Source organism: Diabrotica undecimpunctata, chromosome 6, assembly GCF_040954645.1.
Source record: "Diabrotica undecimpunctata isolate CICGRU chromosome 6, icDiaUnde3, whole genome shotgun sequence".
NCBI lineage: Eukaryota > Metazoa > Arthropoda > Insecta > Coleoptera > Chrysomelidae > Diabrotica > Diabrotica undecimpunctata.
Genome location: NC_092808.1, coordinates 92,559,048 through 92,575,736, shown reverse-complemented (window position 1 = coordinate 92,575,736; position 16,689 = coordinate 92,559,048). Strand labels below are relative to the sequence as shown.

Below are 16,689 nucleotides of genomic sequence, written 5' to 3'. Positions count from 1 at the left end.
ACAGTTCAATTGTAATTTTTAGATTATTAATGCATTCTAATTTTGTACTCCCTAACAATAAACAATCATCCAAGTAGTTAAGAATAAGAATATTTCTAACTTTTAAATATTGAGTAACAGGTTTTAAAATTTTTGTGAACAAATATGGTGCGACTGATAAACCAAAAGGTAAAACGTTAAATTGAAACATTTTTCCATTGTACTGAAATTTTAAAAATTTACGATGTTGTTTATTGATTGGTATTCCAAAGTAAGCATCCTTTAAATCTAGAGAGACCATGTAGCAACCTGGAGTAATTAAACTTTTTACAGACCTGTAATCATCTAACTTAAAATGTGGAGCTGTAATATAAGAATTTAATCGTTTCAAATTTAAAACAAATCTGTTTCCTCCACTAGACTTCGGTACTAGAAAAAATGAGGATAAAAAGCCTTTCTTATTTGAATTACACGGTGATACAGCACCAATTTCTATCAATTCATCAACAGCTGCCCTCATTGCCTGGTGATCGGAATGACAACATTTTTTTAAAAATGATTGATTCTGGCAAGGTTTTAAATCAAATGGAATTTTGTACCCCTTAATAGCTTTCAAAATGAAACGATTTCGAGTAACTTTGCTCCATTTTGCTACAAATCTCTGAAGTCTACCTGCATATTTTACCTCTAATTGCGACGTGGTTGTTTCCTGGGATATTGTGCCGTTTTGTAATTTTGTTTGTTCTGCCTTCTGCTGTAAAGCTTGTCTCTCCCGTCGACGAAGAACTGACTTCTTTTTTCTTTTAGGTAGTTTCCGTAACCCAAGTTGTTCCTGTCTGGATTGAACCTCATCCTTCCTCGCTGAGGCTGCAGCTTCCAGTTTAAAGACGTCGATGAAGGTTTCTTCACAAATGCTTTTAAGTCAAAACTAGATTTCTTTAAAGCCTGTGCAGTTTTACACCTATTGGCAAGATCCATTCCAAAAAGCTCTTGATCTACTGGACCAACCTTGGCTATTTTCCTCATTTCAGGATTGAGCCTAGGTTCTAGCTCATGTCGACGATGGAGAGATATTAAATATTGGGAATGTGTAAGGAGCTTCGCAGCATCTGCCAAGGGTCCAACACAATCCGTAATGCTGTTTGTCGGCATTTTTAAGATCTGGTTAAAAGCAGCTCCGAAGGCACTTAAACCCTTACCCAAACAAGTTTGTATGTGCTCTAGGTAGGAGTCTTTTTTAATATCCTCACTAGAGGCTAGTAACTTTACTTCCTCATTCAGTTTGGGAGGGGCAAGACTTTGAATATTGTTTGGGTACGGCCACTCGGTCAATAACTTGTCCCTAGTCTCTTTTGGTAGACCGGATGTGAGGTAGCTCGACCAACGTGAGACAAGTTTTGTATCGAGATCTATCCCTTGAGGGCTTGTCTTACTTGGGTCCTCCCCTAGGGCAATATTAATCAAGTCAGACTGTGCATTCTCGTCTGTGTTTTCTTCCTCTGAATCCGACGAAGCAAGGGGGTTGGCCCTAATCCTCTTAAAACGGCGTGAGGGGCCCGAATCTGACTCAGAACTTGAACCAGAGTCTGAAATAAACGAAATGTCAGACTCTGATAACCAAGAAGTGAAATAAGGAAGAAAATAACCAAATAAATAAACAAAAAATTAGGATAAATGAAAATCCGATGCTATATCCATGATATATATCACAAGAATATCACAGATACCATATACCGTTCCAGAAAAGTCTATAAAAAGATCAATACTTGCACAAAACATTGTAAAGCAAGACGTTAGATTTTATTCTGCAAATTATTTGTACCTGCTTGCTAAAAGAAAATAATGTGTTATAAGGCCAATAAATAAGGTAAACCCTTACACACTGTTATGTAAAAAATTAAAATAAATAAAAATTCGAATGCTATATCTACGATATATATCATAAGCATAACACAGATTTTATTAAACACAGATTTTTACCATTACATTCGTGTTGAAAAGGTCTATGAAAAGATCAATCCTTGCACAAAACATTCTAATGTAAATCGTTAGATTCTAATCTGCAAAATTTATTTTTGTATCTGCTTACTAAAAGAAAATAAGGTGTTGTAAGGCCTATAAAAGGTAAATCCTTACACACGATTACGTAACAGTTTTTATTATACCATCGATATTCGATGTGTGTTCATATTTACGTAAACATCTATCAATTTTGTGATACAAGGCCTCTATGAGGTAAATCCTTGCACACCATTTTTTAATTAAGTCTGTGTATTTTACTTATTGAAAATAAGGCAAAATATTGTGTAGTAGGGCCTTTAAAAAGGTAAATCCCTACACACCGTTACGTAGTTATCTCATAAAATATCTAAAGTGCAATGTTAACCTTATAATTTTGTAAACAAACAAACAAAGACACCCTTAGCCGCAGCCGGTTCGATGAGTAATGTTATATTTGCGTTGGAAAATTCCCAATAACCGTAACAAAATTGATTAAATTATGTACTTACATGAGGAGTTGTTAGCTGATAATTCTGTGACAGCATTTTGAAGATCTCGTAGCTGTCTTACAATTTCCGATATATTATGTTTTCTTTTCGGCATTATTGAGCACTAACACAAAAAACACTTTATAGCGACTTATGCGTACGACACTAAAAGCAAGAATGAGGCCAGACCGGGGGTGACCGGATGAAGATTTGGTTTATTTACTTTCGACTAGTGTGTACTTCACTAGCAAAGCAGTGATGCCATTTGTGTTCTAGACTGATGGAATGAAGCGAAGTATAATTTAATAATTATATCGATCTTAGATTTAATTTTTACGTAATTACTTATGTGTTTAAAGAAATAATTAAAAAAATTTTTGGTACGCCTCTGCAAAATTTATAAGTGGAATATGATTTCATTGAAAAGTTATCGTTAAGGGCTTCGTTAAGTGCGATGTTGCCAAGTAATCACCTTCAATTAAAAATTGTTTTAGTATAGAGTGGTATCTCGAGTACAATACTCTCTTATCTATTACTCAATATAGTTTTAGGAGGGAACATTGTACGTTGGATGCCGTAACACATTTAGTTAATGACATTCAAATAACGTTCTCTTCTAATAAGTATCTTGCTTGTATATTTCCTGATATAAAAGGGGCTTATGACTGTCCATATATCTGTATATACTCCATTCAAAATACTTATGTTGCTTGCATTGAAGCTCTAGAGAACGTTATAAATACAGTGATTGCATGGACAGACGAAATAGGTATGACTCTCTCTACAGAAAAGTGTTCTATTATGTTTTTTACCAGGCATAGACTACGTGCACCGTACGGGGTACCAGGGAACCTTACCCTGTGTGTGCGTATCCTAAATCTATCTGTGTCTGAGCGTAAGGAATATAAATATTTGGGTATCATACTTGACACAAAATTACTATGGTCCAGTCATATACGTTACCTAATAAGCAAATGCGAGAAAGGTTTTAATTTACTTAAGTGCATAACAAATCGAAGTTGGGGCGCAACCCCTAGTATAGCTTTAATGTTCTATAGAGCCTATGTGCGATCCATCAGTGACTACGGATGTTGTTTATACGGATCTTCAAGTAATACCAACCTTAAAAAAATAGGTAGAGTTCAATATAAATGTCTTAGGACTTGCATCGGTGGGATGATATCCTCGCCAGTGAATGTAATAATGGCAGAATGTAATGAATTTCCTTTGAATTTACGCCGTCAGTTATCGCAAAAATATTTGTTAAAACTAAAAGCCCGAGAGTCAACATGATTAACACATTAAGTCATATTGTAAAACAAAGCTTAACAAACCAGTATTGGGAACTAAAAAATTCTTCCATGCTTGCAGAAGCATTTACTGAGATCAATGGAGTCCAAAATTTGTTTGGTATTAACAAATTACAGTGCATGTACACCATACCTTTTAAACCTTTAATAAAAACACACAGAATTATAATTCCCAAGTATACTGAATCTCATCAAATAAATCACATCCTCCTAAAATCCGTACTAAGTGAATTCTATAACAAAACTCTTATATTTACAGATGGATCTAAGACGAAGGATGGTGTTGGTTCTGGTATATTTATCCAAAATACAAACCAATCATTGATATATAAATTAAAACCTGTTTGTAGCATTTATACTGCCGAGCTTTTTGCAAGTATAAAAGGTGTTACCTGGTTAACATCCAATAACATACTCGAAGGAGTAATATTAACAGATTCTAAATCTGCATTAGACTCTATAAAAAATACAAAATTCGAAGGAATGAAGTGTCGAATGAAGTGAACATATTATGTTATTTAAAAAAAAAATGATCGCAAATTTAAATACAACATTTATTTGGGTTAGAGGCCATGTAGATATACCAGGGAATGAAAAAGCTGATAGGAAAACTAAGGAAGCAGTGCAGAATGGTTTTTTTTGCAATATTTATACAGTAAGGGATATATTTAGCTCAATAAAAAATAAAATAAGGCTGAAATGGGAACAGCAATGGGAGAATATTGTTGAAAACTCGCAAAATACATATTTCCAGATACACCCACTTTACCACTCCCATCCCAATACATATACAATTACTTGACTATCAAATTCTTCTCGGCAAGTGTATTTCGCTTAAAAACGAATCATGGTCGATTCCCGTCGCATTTATTTTTAAGCTTGAAATGAGTTCTTAAGGAGATCTTAACCATATTTTCTTCGGATGAAACAGATATTTAGAAAAATCTAATAAATTAATTCAAACTCTTAGAGTTTGAATTATTAGACTCTTAGAGAGATTAGGGTTGACAGGAACAATACACGACATTTTTGTCTTTTTTCCATAAAAGGAGGTAATTGATAATTCATTTAAATTTTACATAGTGAAATCTTATACTGGAAAAAACTCATTTACAATTTGACAATGTTGTCTGAGGGCTACATGATTTTTATTCAAAAAATAGTACAGAATTACACTTAAACAATTTTTATTTATTTACCAAATAAAAAACGCATCTCAGAATACTCCTAACAAACGTTTGCGAATAAAAATTATGACGCCTCCACATATGCCCCACCTCTACTGATATCCTACGTACTCAAATTATTTTTTTCAAATATCTCTATTGAATGTTGGATGTCGCCATCAGTTTTATATAACTAACATGACTTGTTGCTTACAGTTATCATTGTCACATAACAGCTATATATAGTAGAAATTGAGATACCGGGTTAGCTAGAAAATGTGATAAAAAGTTATATGCTCGAAATAAATAAAAATTTAATTCATTTGTTAGAAAAATATTTGTGTAGTTATTTGTTATTGTTGTTTATTATTGTAAATTTGAAATATTATGGCAAATATTCTCTTAAAGCAAAATCCTGGACATTCAGTGATTGAAAAAATATACTGGAAATAAAAACTAATATTACATATAAAAAAACATACCTTCAGGTTTATTAGATATGTTGGCCTGTGCCTGAGCCGCTTGGGCTGCAGTAGATGTATTTTGGGGTAAACCTACAGTGGCAGCTTGAGCCATAGCCTCGACCTGATCCTGAGAAATAACTTTAATGTTAGGTCCATCAGGTTTAGTCCAAGTAGTTTCTCTAGTTCGAGCATTATAATAATATGACTTGCCTTCTCCAGTTTTTGTTTCTACCCATATTTCAGCAGCTGCATCCTGAACATAAATGATGCATGATCAGTATTTGGTTATTAATTTCAACAAATAATAAAATAATAATTCTATACTTACTAAGGGTGTTGTTGGTTGGGAAGAAGGTGCGTTATTCTGAGTAGATGTAGGATGAGGTCCACTATTTATATTTGGTGAATCAGTTATCACCCCTGCACCTGTTGGAGCACCTGAACCTTCTTGATCGACAGGTTTTGAAATTGGTGGAGGTCCATCTAAATCTACAAAATTTAAAAAGTATAAAACTATAACTATTAAAACTACAGTTTATTTGATGACCTTTGTTTGTCATGAACATATTAATTAGATAAAAATCAAAAGGTAAAAATGAAATGTTTCATAAAATCAAAATATCTATAAAATAAAAGCGGATATATATTGACCTTATTAACAGGTGTTTTTTCCATAAACTCAAAATATTGTGTATGTACAATGATTTATTAATTAAATTAGTAAAAAACATCTGCGACTGAAATCTAAAAATATGACCTACAATTATATTAGAACCCTCCATGTTTTCACCTAATGGTTAGTTAAAAATAAAATGTAACAAAAATCTGTTAATTTTAAAGAGTGTATGTGTACACCCTTAAGGGTGGACAGTAAAAGACTTTATTTTATCGCAGCATGTGTTTGGCGATTAGTACCGTTTAGCTAAATATTAGTGGTTTATTTAGATATTTATTCATAACTAAAATACAATGGAACGTGAAAATTGGAAAAATAGTTAAGTACAAAAGAATTGGAAGAAATGGCAATAAGAATAGGAGAGAGTAACGATGAAGAGCGATTTCAAGAATCAGGAAGTGAGTTTGTAGCCAGTGATTCTGACCAATATTATTTACCAAAAATGACGAAAACGTTGAAGAGATAGACAAGAACAAAGTGACGCTAATTTATCTGAAAGTGAAGATATTATTGGCAATGCGAGCAATGAACGGTGAAGTGAATTACATATGCTAATCAAAAGAAATTTTCTTTAACAAGCGAGAAAAAATAAATGTTTAGCTGGACAGAACGACTGCAAAACCCATTGATTATTTTCAATTATTTATATCTGAGGATGTAATTGCACTGATGGTAAGAGAAAAAAAAAACAAAAAAACGTTTTTACAAAATAATGTTGTAAGAAGTAGTAGTTAAGAATGGAAAAATACAAAATCCAAGAAATGAAAATATTCTTGGGTCTTGGCTGGTGCATATACCATCGAATCAATCATATTGGTTAAGTAATAGAATATATAAAAATGAAATGTGTGCCTTTTTAACTAGAAATTAATTCCAAATTTTGTTTAGATTTTGACTTTTTGGCAAAGATATTGAAGATGACAGTTTATGCAAGATTTAACCACTACTCTATTTGATACAAGAAAAATTTCAATGTACCAAAATACAAATCAACGTTTTTGCAATCCATGCCTAGATAAAATACTTTTGTTTTGAGTGTTTGGAAAATGTTCATAATCCAAATAAATAAATAATATGTTTGAATCTATATTTATTTTTGTCCACCCACTTGGGTGGCTATTGATTTTTTATTTTACTGAAAAACTTATGTCCACCCACATGGGTGGTCAAGTGTCAATGTACTAATATCTTTGTTTTTCCATGAGAAACCTAATGGTATTTGTAAAATTGTTCTATGATAATAAATAAAGAAAATGTAGCTTTGGCACTCCTGAGCATTTCACAAGATTTTGTCTTGGCTCCAGTGAGGGGTACTTGTGACCATCCAATTGGGTGTATGTGCACTTAATCTGTTAAATTATGAAAGTTTAAAACAAAGCGAACTTTGATAAAGTAACGAATAATTGTCTGAACATATAAAAATATTAATCAAAATATACACCAACAATGAGACCCAAAAAACAAAGCCTTCTTGGCTTATATAAAAATATGACAGATGGATATTAAAAGATTAAGGGAACCACTAAACTGTGAAAACCTGAAAATCAACATAATGCCCAAGAACTGAATAAATGTAGCTGTAACATTGATCAGAAATGGGAGAATATAAAACAAGCAATACTTGAATCAGAAAGAGAAAATGAAAAGAAAGAAAACAAAGATTGGATGACTAAATTACTGAGTACTTTTAATGAGTGAAAGAAAATAACTCAAACCAAAAAATCCCATTAAATACAAAGAAACTGATCGATTAATATATAAAATAAAAGAAACTAAAGAGAGATTGTTACATGAGCAGTGCCAAGAAATGTAAGAATTTGAGGAAAAATAAGAATTTTTTAACATGCATAAAAGGATTAAGGAACTAACAGGAGTGAGAAAACAGTTTAAACTAGGCAACTAAGAGATGAAAGTGTTGCACATAAAAAAGATTTAAATCATAAAATTTAAAGATATTATATAACACAGCTGTTGAAGACATAGAGATAACAGAAGCATCAACATAATTTTAAAAATGGTAATCCCCTTGAGTAATACCTAAGGAATAGCTCAAATCTACATCTATACTGATTCAAAGGTATAAGTAAGTAATACACAAATGGGTTTTAGGAAAGGCCTGGGAATTCTAGATGAGTTTGCAGTGGGTGTTCATTTACAGAGATGCCTAAATATGAATCAGAAAATATATGCATATTTCATTGATTTCGAGCATGCTTATCGCATTCGACAGAGTGCAGCATATTCGTCTCAAAAAAAATTTGTTAAACAAAAACATAAACAGCAGATACATTAGAATTATATGTAACCTGTACTGGAATCAAATACCAAAAGTGAAAGTTGAAAATGAATGAGGTTATCCAGATTCGCTGTGGGGTGCGCTAAGGGTGTATTCTATCAGCATTGTTTATTTATTTATTCACAGGATGTCCCCATTTTTACAAAAATTTAACAAAAATAAAATATCCTAACCATAACAAAAATACTAAAACTAAATATTAAATAATAATTATATAAGTATATATATATATATATATATATATATATATATATATATATATATATATATATATATATATATAGACTGACTACAAGAAACCAAAATTATAATAATACTTACTTGGTGCCGCAGACATACTTGAAGGGGGCCTCATTCCACCGGGTGGTGGACCACTGCTGGAGGGAGGTGGTAAATTAGTGCCTGGAGGGCCATTAAAACCTAATAAAGGAGGTGGACCAGTGGGTGGCCCACTCCAATTAGGAGGTGGACCACCAGAAAAGTTTGGAGGTCCACTGAAATTCCCATGTGGACCTCTTGGAGGGGGTCCCCTAAACATTGGAGCACCACCTCTAGCACCCCTCACAAATGATGGTGGACCACCAGGAACACCAAAATCCTCTTCCTCTAAACCTTTCACCTCTTGGTGGAGGAGCTTGCCACCTAGATGGTGGGCCTTTCCTGAAATTATCAAAAAATAAAAATTAGTTTCAATAAAATATATAAAAATATTGCTATTTACTACATATAAGAAATTGGGAATTGAACATAATATGTGGACAGTATGCTGTAAGTAACAAATAAAGTGATACAATAGATTGTGAAGGGCCTATAAAAATGTTCTGGTTTATTCCAGCATAAATATTGAATATGTAGAGAGAAATATACATTATTGATAATAATGTATTTTAGCCATTTTCATGTATATGTTATGGTAAGAGTAAGAGAGTTTTTTTTTTTTTTTTCATTTACACATCTGTTTTACATTTACTTTTGCAAGCATTTACATTGTTTATTAAACTTTAGTAATTCTCTTTTGTAAGTGAAACCTTATTGTGCTTTTTACTATTCACCACTTTAAGTACTATTGTATTAAAACGCTTTTCCATTATTAAATAAAAATAATCAGTTCTGAATGTAGATAGGTTAACAGAAAATGTTATATTTGTAAAGAACACACTTTAAAGATAGGTAGGTAATATTATCATTAATTAAAAAATACGAAGCACATGCCAAATTGGGACAGAAACACTTTTGATGTCTCAATCAACATGTCAGACTGAAGACTGATTACACACGAGGTAAACAAAGGCATTGCGCTTGCGTGTCGATTGTTATAATTTAATTTCTCCCTTTTACCAAGATACTCTGTGGTATATAATTACCAGAAAAAGTAAGAAATAAAGGGTTTTCAAAGAATATTTACTATATTTACTGTCGACTCTGGTAATTGTATACAATTACTGGTAATTGTGTACAATTGAGATAATATTGTGGAGGCGTCATTACTTGCAATGTATAGGCATCCCACAGGGCAGTATTATAGGCACTTTGTTATTTGTTTTTTATGTTAATGCTCTAGCTATGAACATTATAAAAAATAGGGACAACATTCATCTAGTAAACTTTGCTGATGACACAAATATATTGATCTCAAGATTTTCTTTGAACCACCTACTGGATATTGCAAATGATACTTTGGAGGAGGCTCAGATGTGATTCAATATGAACAGACTGAAAGTAAATCAAGAGAAAACAAATTAAATGATTTTCAAAATTAAAATTAACAACAGTACAATACTTAAGAATGTTCAGATACAGGAGGACAAAGTATTTTTAGTGATAACACCAAATTTGTGGGTATACATATTGACCATAATTAAGACTTCGAAATACAGGTTGCGCACTACAAATTATGTGCTAAACTAACATCAGTTTTAGAGGTCACATAAAAACATACTGTCTATTTTGCAAACGTCCTCTCAATTATAAGATTTTGAATATTTTTCTGGGAAGGAAGTACCAAATTATTATTCAGAAAAAAGTGAGTAGGATACTGCTTGAAATTATTATATTTTATTTACATTAGATTTAATTATATTAGATACTACTGTTTGAAATTTAGAGATTACTGCAAAGGAACTTTTAAAGAATTAGGTGTAATGAATGTACCAGGAATATATATTCATAAGTGTCTAGTATTTTTCTTCAAAAATAAACATATATTTGAAATAAACAGCATAAAGCATAACTTTAGTACACAAAGTCACAGTATCAACTACAATCTGCCTGTGCATAGAGGCTTCTATCACAGACAGTTTTCCAATGTATGCATGTGTAAAATTTTATAATAAACTGCTGGATGCAATTAAAATTGGAAATAACTTTATCAAATTTAGGAAATATGTAAGCCATATTATAACAGATCTTGAACCATATTCAGTCAATCATTATTTTATGACATAGTTAAATGCTGGAAGAAACAGTCTTTTGTTGTTTTGTTAAACACAGATCATTTTTAAATATTAAGTTTTTAAATTTTGTGTAGCATTTAAATTTACATAATATGTATATATATATATATATATATATATATATATATATATATATATATATATATATATATATATATATATATATATTAAAGGATACAACTTGTAAATACAATACATTTTGGATACAGCTATAGCTGTATTAACAAGGCATGCTCCTCCTCCAAATCTCTCGATTCCATCGCTCTTCTAATTCCTTCATTCCATGAGCGTCGAGGTCTACCTCTTTTTCTTCTTCCAGGGGGCCTCCATCTGTGAAGTTTTTGGGGCCAACATTCATCAGGCATTCTCAATAGGTGTCCATATTCTCTTTAATTGAATGTCATTTAAATCATGTATTTGTTTGTCAACAGATTCTTGTGAATAAGTATATTTCTATTCTATTATATGCAAACAAATCGCCATTTTTTCCAATTTATAAACCTAAATTATCTCTATATTTTTTTAAAAAAGTTTACTGTTTTTGACATATTTAAATTTTTTTTAGTTGTCCACCCAGTACTTAGGTTTATAAAAATTGAAATTTAGAATTTAAATATATACTCAAAGGCCAATAAAATGTATAAATTACCTTATTATTATAATGTAAATCAGTAACATATAAAAACTGTGGGAGTATGTTTTTTTAGCAGTCTAGAAGAGTTGTAGCATAGACAGACAAACAGGCAACTGCACAGTTTGTTGCTAATGTTTTAGTTCTAAATTCTGCATTATATGTAAGTTCAGTATAGATCATGTATGTTTTATAGATTCTGACTTGCTCTTTGTACTCAGTACTCTTCAGGTATAAGATATGAGAGAAAAGTAGAAGTTCATGTAACCTTATGGCTCGGGTTTACTTTTACTAAGGTTTTCAGGTTATTAAAGTGATGAACTATATTAAAACACAATCCGTGAAATCAGAGAGAGTTTTCCATGAGCTTTGTAAAGAATTGGGTACCAAGCATACCTCTTTAACTTATAACTATATTATAACTCTTATTAATTCTCCATAGGTAATGTACTTATACATGTATATGAACTAAGAAACAAGGTTCAGACATATCTACAGACAGAATCACATAATGATGCACAAAAGTTTATTAATACAGAGTTAATTAATAATAAAATTGGCATATCTCTGTCACATATTTAACAAATTAAATGATCTTAATAAGACTTGGGAGGAAACAATGCTCATATCCAGCAATTGGTAGATAAAATTAGTGGGTTTCAGAAGTTGGTCTTATGGAAGAGAAAATTTAAAGATCGAGTAATTGACTGTTTCCCTGTTTTACAAGATATCCTACAATAGAAATTTTTTATCTGTCTTTAAAAATAATGTTTACGCAGAACTTGCTATCATTAACCAAACACTTTGAAAACATTTTACCAATAATCTAAAGCAATCTGACTGGATTTGAAATATTTTCCAGTTACCCACATCATCGACACTTTCAACAGAGACAGAAGAACAACTAATGGAATTGTATTGTGATTCCAGCCTAAAGCTTCAATACAAGGTCAAGATGTTTGAATTTTGGAGCTCAGTTTCTCATGAATATTGTTCCATTGGCACTGCAGCATTTAAGATTTTATTACCATTTGTGACTTCATACTTGTGCAAAACAGGCTTTTTTCTACAGACATGTTACAAAACTTTAATACAAAGGACAAGGACATAGTATCCATAAGGGGTCTTCTTCTTCTTGATGTGCCTATCGGTTATGAATGTTGGCGATCATCATGGCAATCTTTATCTTATCTGCAGCAGTGCGGAAAAGCTGCACAGATGTTGTGTTGTACCAGATTCTGAGGTTCTTTAACAAAGATGTATAACCATAAGAGTTAACTGTCTACAATTGTCTATATTCATTAATTTAGATTATACCATTTTAATGATTTCAGATAATACATAGTATGTATTTTATTATTTGATATAATAGTTCTTCAGAAATGCCTGTGCTCTTTCATTGGAAATAACAACACATGCAGTTCTAATAAACAGTGCAAAGAGCAAAGTAGCTGAAGCTCTACCATTCAGTAAAATAGTCTGTGTTAAACTCCTAGTTACATATCAATGGAATTGTGTGAAGTGATTATTGTTTATATTGTTATTGTTGACACTGTTATTTTTTGTATTGAAAATGTGTTTGCAAATTTACCTAAAATCACTGTTATAACTGAATAGTTCTGTTTATAATAATAAATAGATACATTTTTCTCTCTTTTATTGTATTTAGAATGTTTAAACTTATGAGTGTGGCAACTCTTTAAGATATACTAATTTCCCTGTAAGTTTTATGTATAAAAAGGCGTTTACCTTAATGTATTGAAAGTTTGAAACAAATGTCCAATTACTAGCTGAATATGTCTGACAGTGTGAATACAGTTACAAGTTCCAAAGCAGACTTGATCTAGTGAAAATTATATCTTATAATTAGATCCTACCCTCAGAATAGATAAAATGGAAGAATAGCAAAGTAGGGAAGCAACAAACTGTAAGGTGGTAATTTAAAGCAGTAAAGTTTTTAAATTGGCAGGAAAATTACTTACACGAAACCTCCTCTGCCGCCACGGCCTCGTTGGGGAGGAAAATCCTTAGGTGAATCTGGTTCGCTATCAAAACCTATATCATCATCAAAATTGTCCTCGGATTCCCCATCTATGGGGCTGAATTCTTCATCCATTTTACAGAGTGTTGTTTATTATGTTACTAGGGAAGGTATATTATGGATTTTATATAAAACTTTTCATTTGTGTTAAGAGGAATATTATTTAAAGATATGAAACTTAAAATAACCTCAAAAATCCTAAACGAATTAGAAAAACTTTTATAATATCTAAAAAGTTAAGATATTGGAAAATTATTTTCTAAACTATCCCACACCGACATTCCTATCACTTGTCAGTGTGATAATGATAATAAATTGTCAACGTCAAACAAATTAGTAACGTCAATGTCAACCAAGCGTCGCTTCCTGGTATGATCCGTGTAATGTTTGTTCTGATTAATTTTATTTGTTCCAGAGATAATTTAAATTTTTAGAGATTAATAATTTAGTACATTTGAAACAATTTATTCTATTCTTCAACTAAAAGTACGAATAAAATAGTGCATATTATGTCTATAGTTGCTGTAAATAAATTAAACCTGGTTAATTTTTCTATGCACACAAGATAAAATGTCACTGAACAGAACTGGTTCCGACTTAAACATGGCTGATTCCGTCTGCGCGAACGAGATGCGCGTGCTTATTTTTTCAAGCAGAGTGGGCATTCTTTGTTTATTATTCTGTGCTTTGGGTTGGAAGACACAGCTATTTTAATTTTAATTTTGGTGTATTCTTTTAAGACAGAATAACTAAAGGTCCAAGCACACGTGCTCATAGCGTATTTCATTAGAGTATTTCCTCGAACTTTTTCTGCAAACTTATACTAATATTCTATTATTCATATCAGAAACCATTTTTGGACGACCCGGGATTTTACCGTTTTTGTCTAACGTACTTTATTATGTGGATTATAATAACACAATATTGAATACGTTTTGTGATTATATATCATTTAAAATATTGCTTATTCAGCATTATTATCATCACTTTTAAAAACTAATAAATTAACTGAAAAATATTGAACGTTTATTGAAAAATATTCTCAAGAAACTCAAGCTTAATGCTACCAAAAAGTTTACCAAAAATTTTTCAAGCCTTGCAAAGCGGATATTTGTATATAGAGACATATGTAAGCATATATCTAAATTATTTTTCTATTACAAAATATATGACTCAGTCAGTATTGAGTTACTTTAAAATATATTTATTATCTCATAACTTGCAATTTGCAATCATTATCATTTATAACCGATATTATTGTCGAACTTTTGTTTTGATACAAGCCTTCTGTCTTGCCGGTGTAAAGTCGTCTGAAGTCGATATTTATTGTTTTTTGCATTTGAACTAATTTGTGCCTTATTTTCAACATATTATATTGTTTGGTAAGTCAATTTTGCATATAATATTCGGTAGGTTAGAGTAATGTGTATATTTTTTGTTTTACTAAATTTCATTATAATTCATCTAAAATACAATATTGTGTGTGTGTCAATAAAATATATTTGTATTGTTCATATAAATCATACTACTATTTACCTATTCAAAGTATTTCATCTGAACAAAATTTTTAAATTTCAACGGATTTGCATATACCATCCCCCCCTCCCCCCACGAGAAAAGTAAAGGTTTTACGCCACTGAAAATATTTTTTTTATTCAATTATAACCAAAACAAAACATTTGTACTAAAAAAAAAATTCGATCATTTTTTGACCATATCTTCAAAATTAATGTGTACGTTAAGGGGTTAAGAACATTTGTAACATTTACATAATTCGATAAATATATTTTAATGATCAACTTAACGGGGTTTCCTTCGGCAAATAATTAAAAAAAAATGGTAGGTATTTTGAATAAAAGTTTGGGCAGTTGCATTACCTTGTAATTTGACATCATCCTTACTCGTCTAAAAATATTAACTTTTAAAGAACATTTATCATACCTATTTATTTAAGAAAAACTTACCAACGCATTAACTGATGAAACAAGTGGAAAACTTTGACTATCCATAATAATAAAATTTAAACTAATTAACTAAATAGAAACAAAGAATTAAACAAAAATAATAGAACAATAAAACTATATTAACTAAAATAAACAACGCGAATAATACAAATATTTATTACAATGTGTTAAATTGTAACAACTCAAATATTATATTTTAAATATACAGGGAAAATTTTATGGGTGTAGTATACACTTCCACTATTTAGAATAATTCTTCTTTTTTCAATGGAAGAAGTCTGCAATAGTATGTATATTTCACAAGGATCTAGGGATCCCACCTTAAATTTTCACCTTTACCATGCGAGATGCGCTATGCACCATTGCGCAGATGATTTTAAAACTTTGACATTTTGTTTCTCCTAATCTAACCTGTATCTTTTACCGATTAAAAAAGGAGATCAATGCTCATCATAATTATAACCAATAAAAATAACCTTGGTCCATCCTTGGCCGTTTTCTTAGGTTGTTCAAAATTTCTATAAATATTTTGAGAACGATTTCGAAACGTCAAACTTTGGTTAGTTAAAAAATGTGATTTTCATTACAACCAATTAATTGTGGCTTAATCCCATATAAACATAATATGTATTTAAATTAAAAAAGAAGTTTAAAAAAGCTTCATTGTAAAAGATTTTGCTATTTAGTAGTGTGAATAAAATGTAAAGAAACATACAAAAAACCAGTAGAAGTACTCAATGTTTGTCAAATAAAACAAGAAATAGGCTTTTTGAAAGAGGAAAGAAAGAATTTTGGTCAATTTTGGAAATTAAGATAATATATTATGAATGATATGAAGGATAAAATTTCCTTTTAAATTAAGAATTAGTTGTAAGTTTTTTATTTATGAGATTTGCTAGTCATCATTTTAATCATAATTTGGATAAGACTACATAAATAAAAGATTATAATTGGTTAATTAAATATCTAGCTTAAATCTAGTTTTCAAATAAATTGTCAATTTATTATTTCTTGAAATCACAAGCCAAAATTTTAAAATCATAATATGCGTAATGGAGCATCGCGCAGTTCGCATGGTAAAGGTAAAAATTTAAGGTGGGATCCCTAGATCCAAGTGTATATGTATTTCAGCCTTGAGCTATTAATACTGAGAGGTAGGAATTTTTGTGTTGTAGGTTTCTGACTATGAATCTGTCAAAATATGCCCGAGCTAAGCGAAT

At 30.9% G+C, this 16,689-nt stretch overlaps 1 protein-coding gene across 1 annotated transcript in view; it reads right to left on the bottom strand.

Moving 5' to 3' along the window:
- The window catches only part of LOC140443559 (transcription elongation regulator 1), a 91,627-nt gene extending 77,814 nt beyond the window's left edge, over positions 1-13,813 (bottom strand). Inside the window, exons 1-4 of the mRNA XM_072534886.1 lie at positions 13,447-13,813; positions 8,702-9,040; positions 5,737-5,897; positions 5,427-5,661 (exon numbers count right to left, since the gene is read on the bottom strand). Coding sequence (XP_072390987.1) covers positions 5,427-5,661; positions 5,737-5,897; positions 8,702-8,918 — 613 coding nt within the window. The 5' untranslated portion in view covers positions 8,919-9,040; positions 13,447-13,813. The remainder of the gene's footprint in view (positions 1-5,426; positions 5,662-5,736; positions 5,898-8,701; positions 9,041-13,446) is intronic.
- Positions 13,814-16,689: the final 2,876 nt, after the last annotated feature.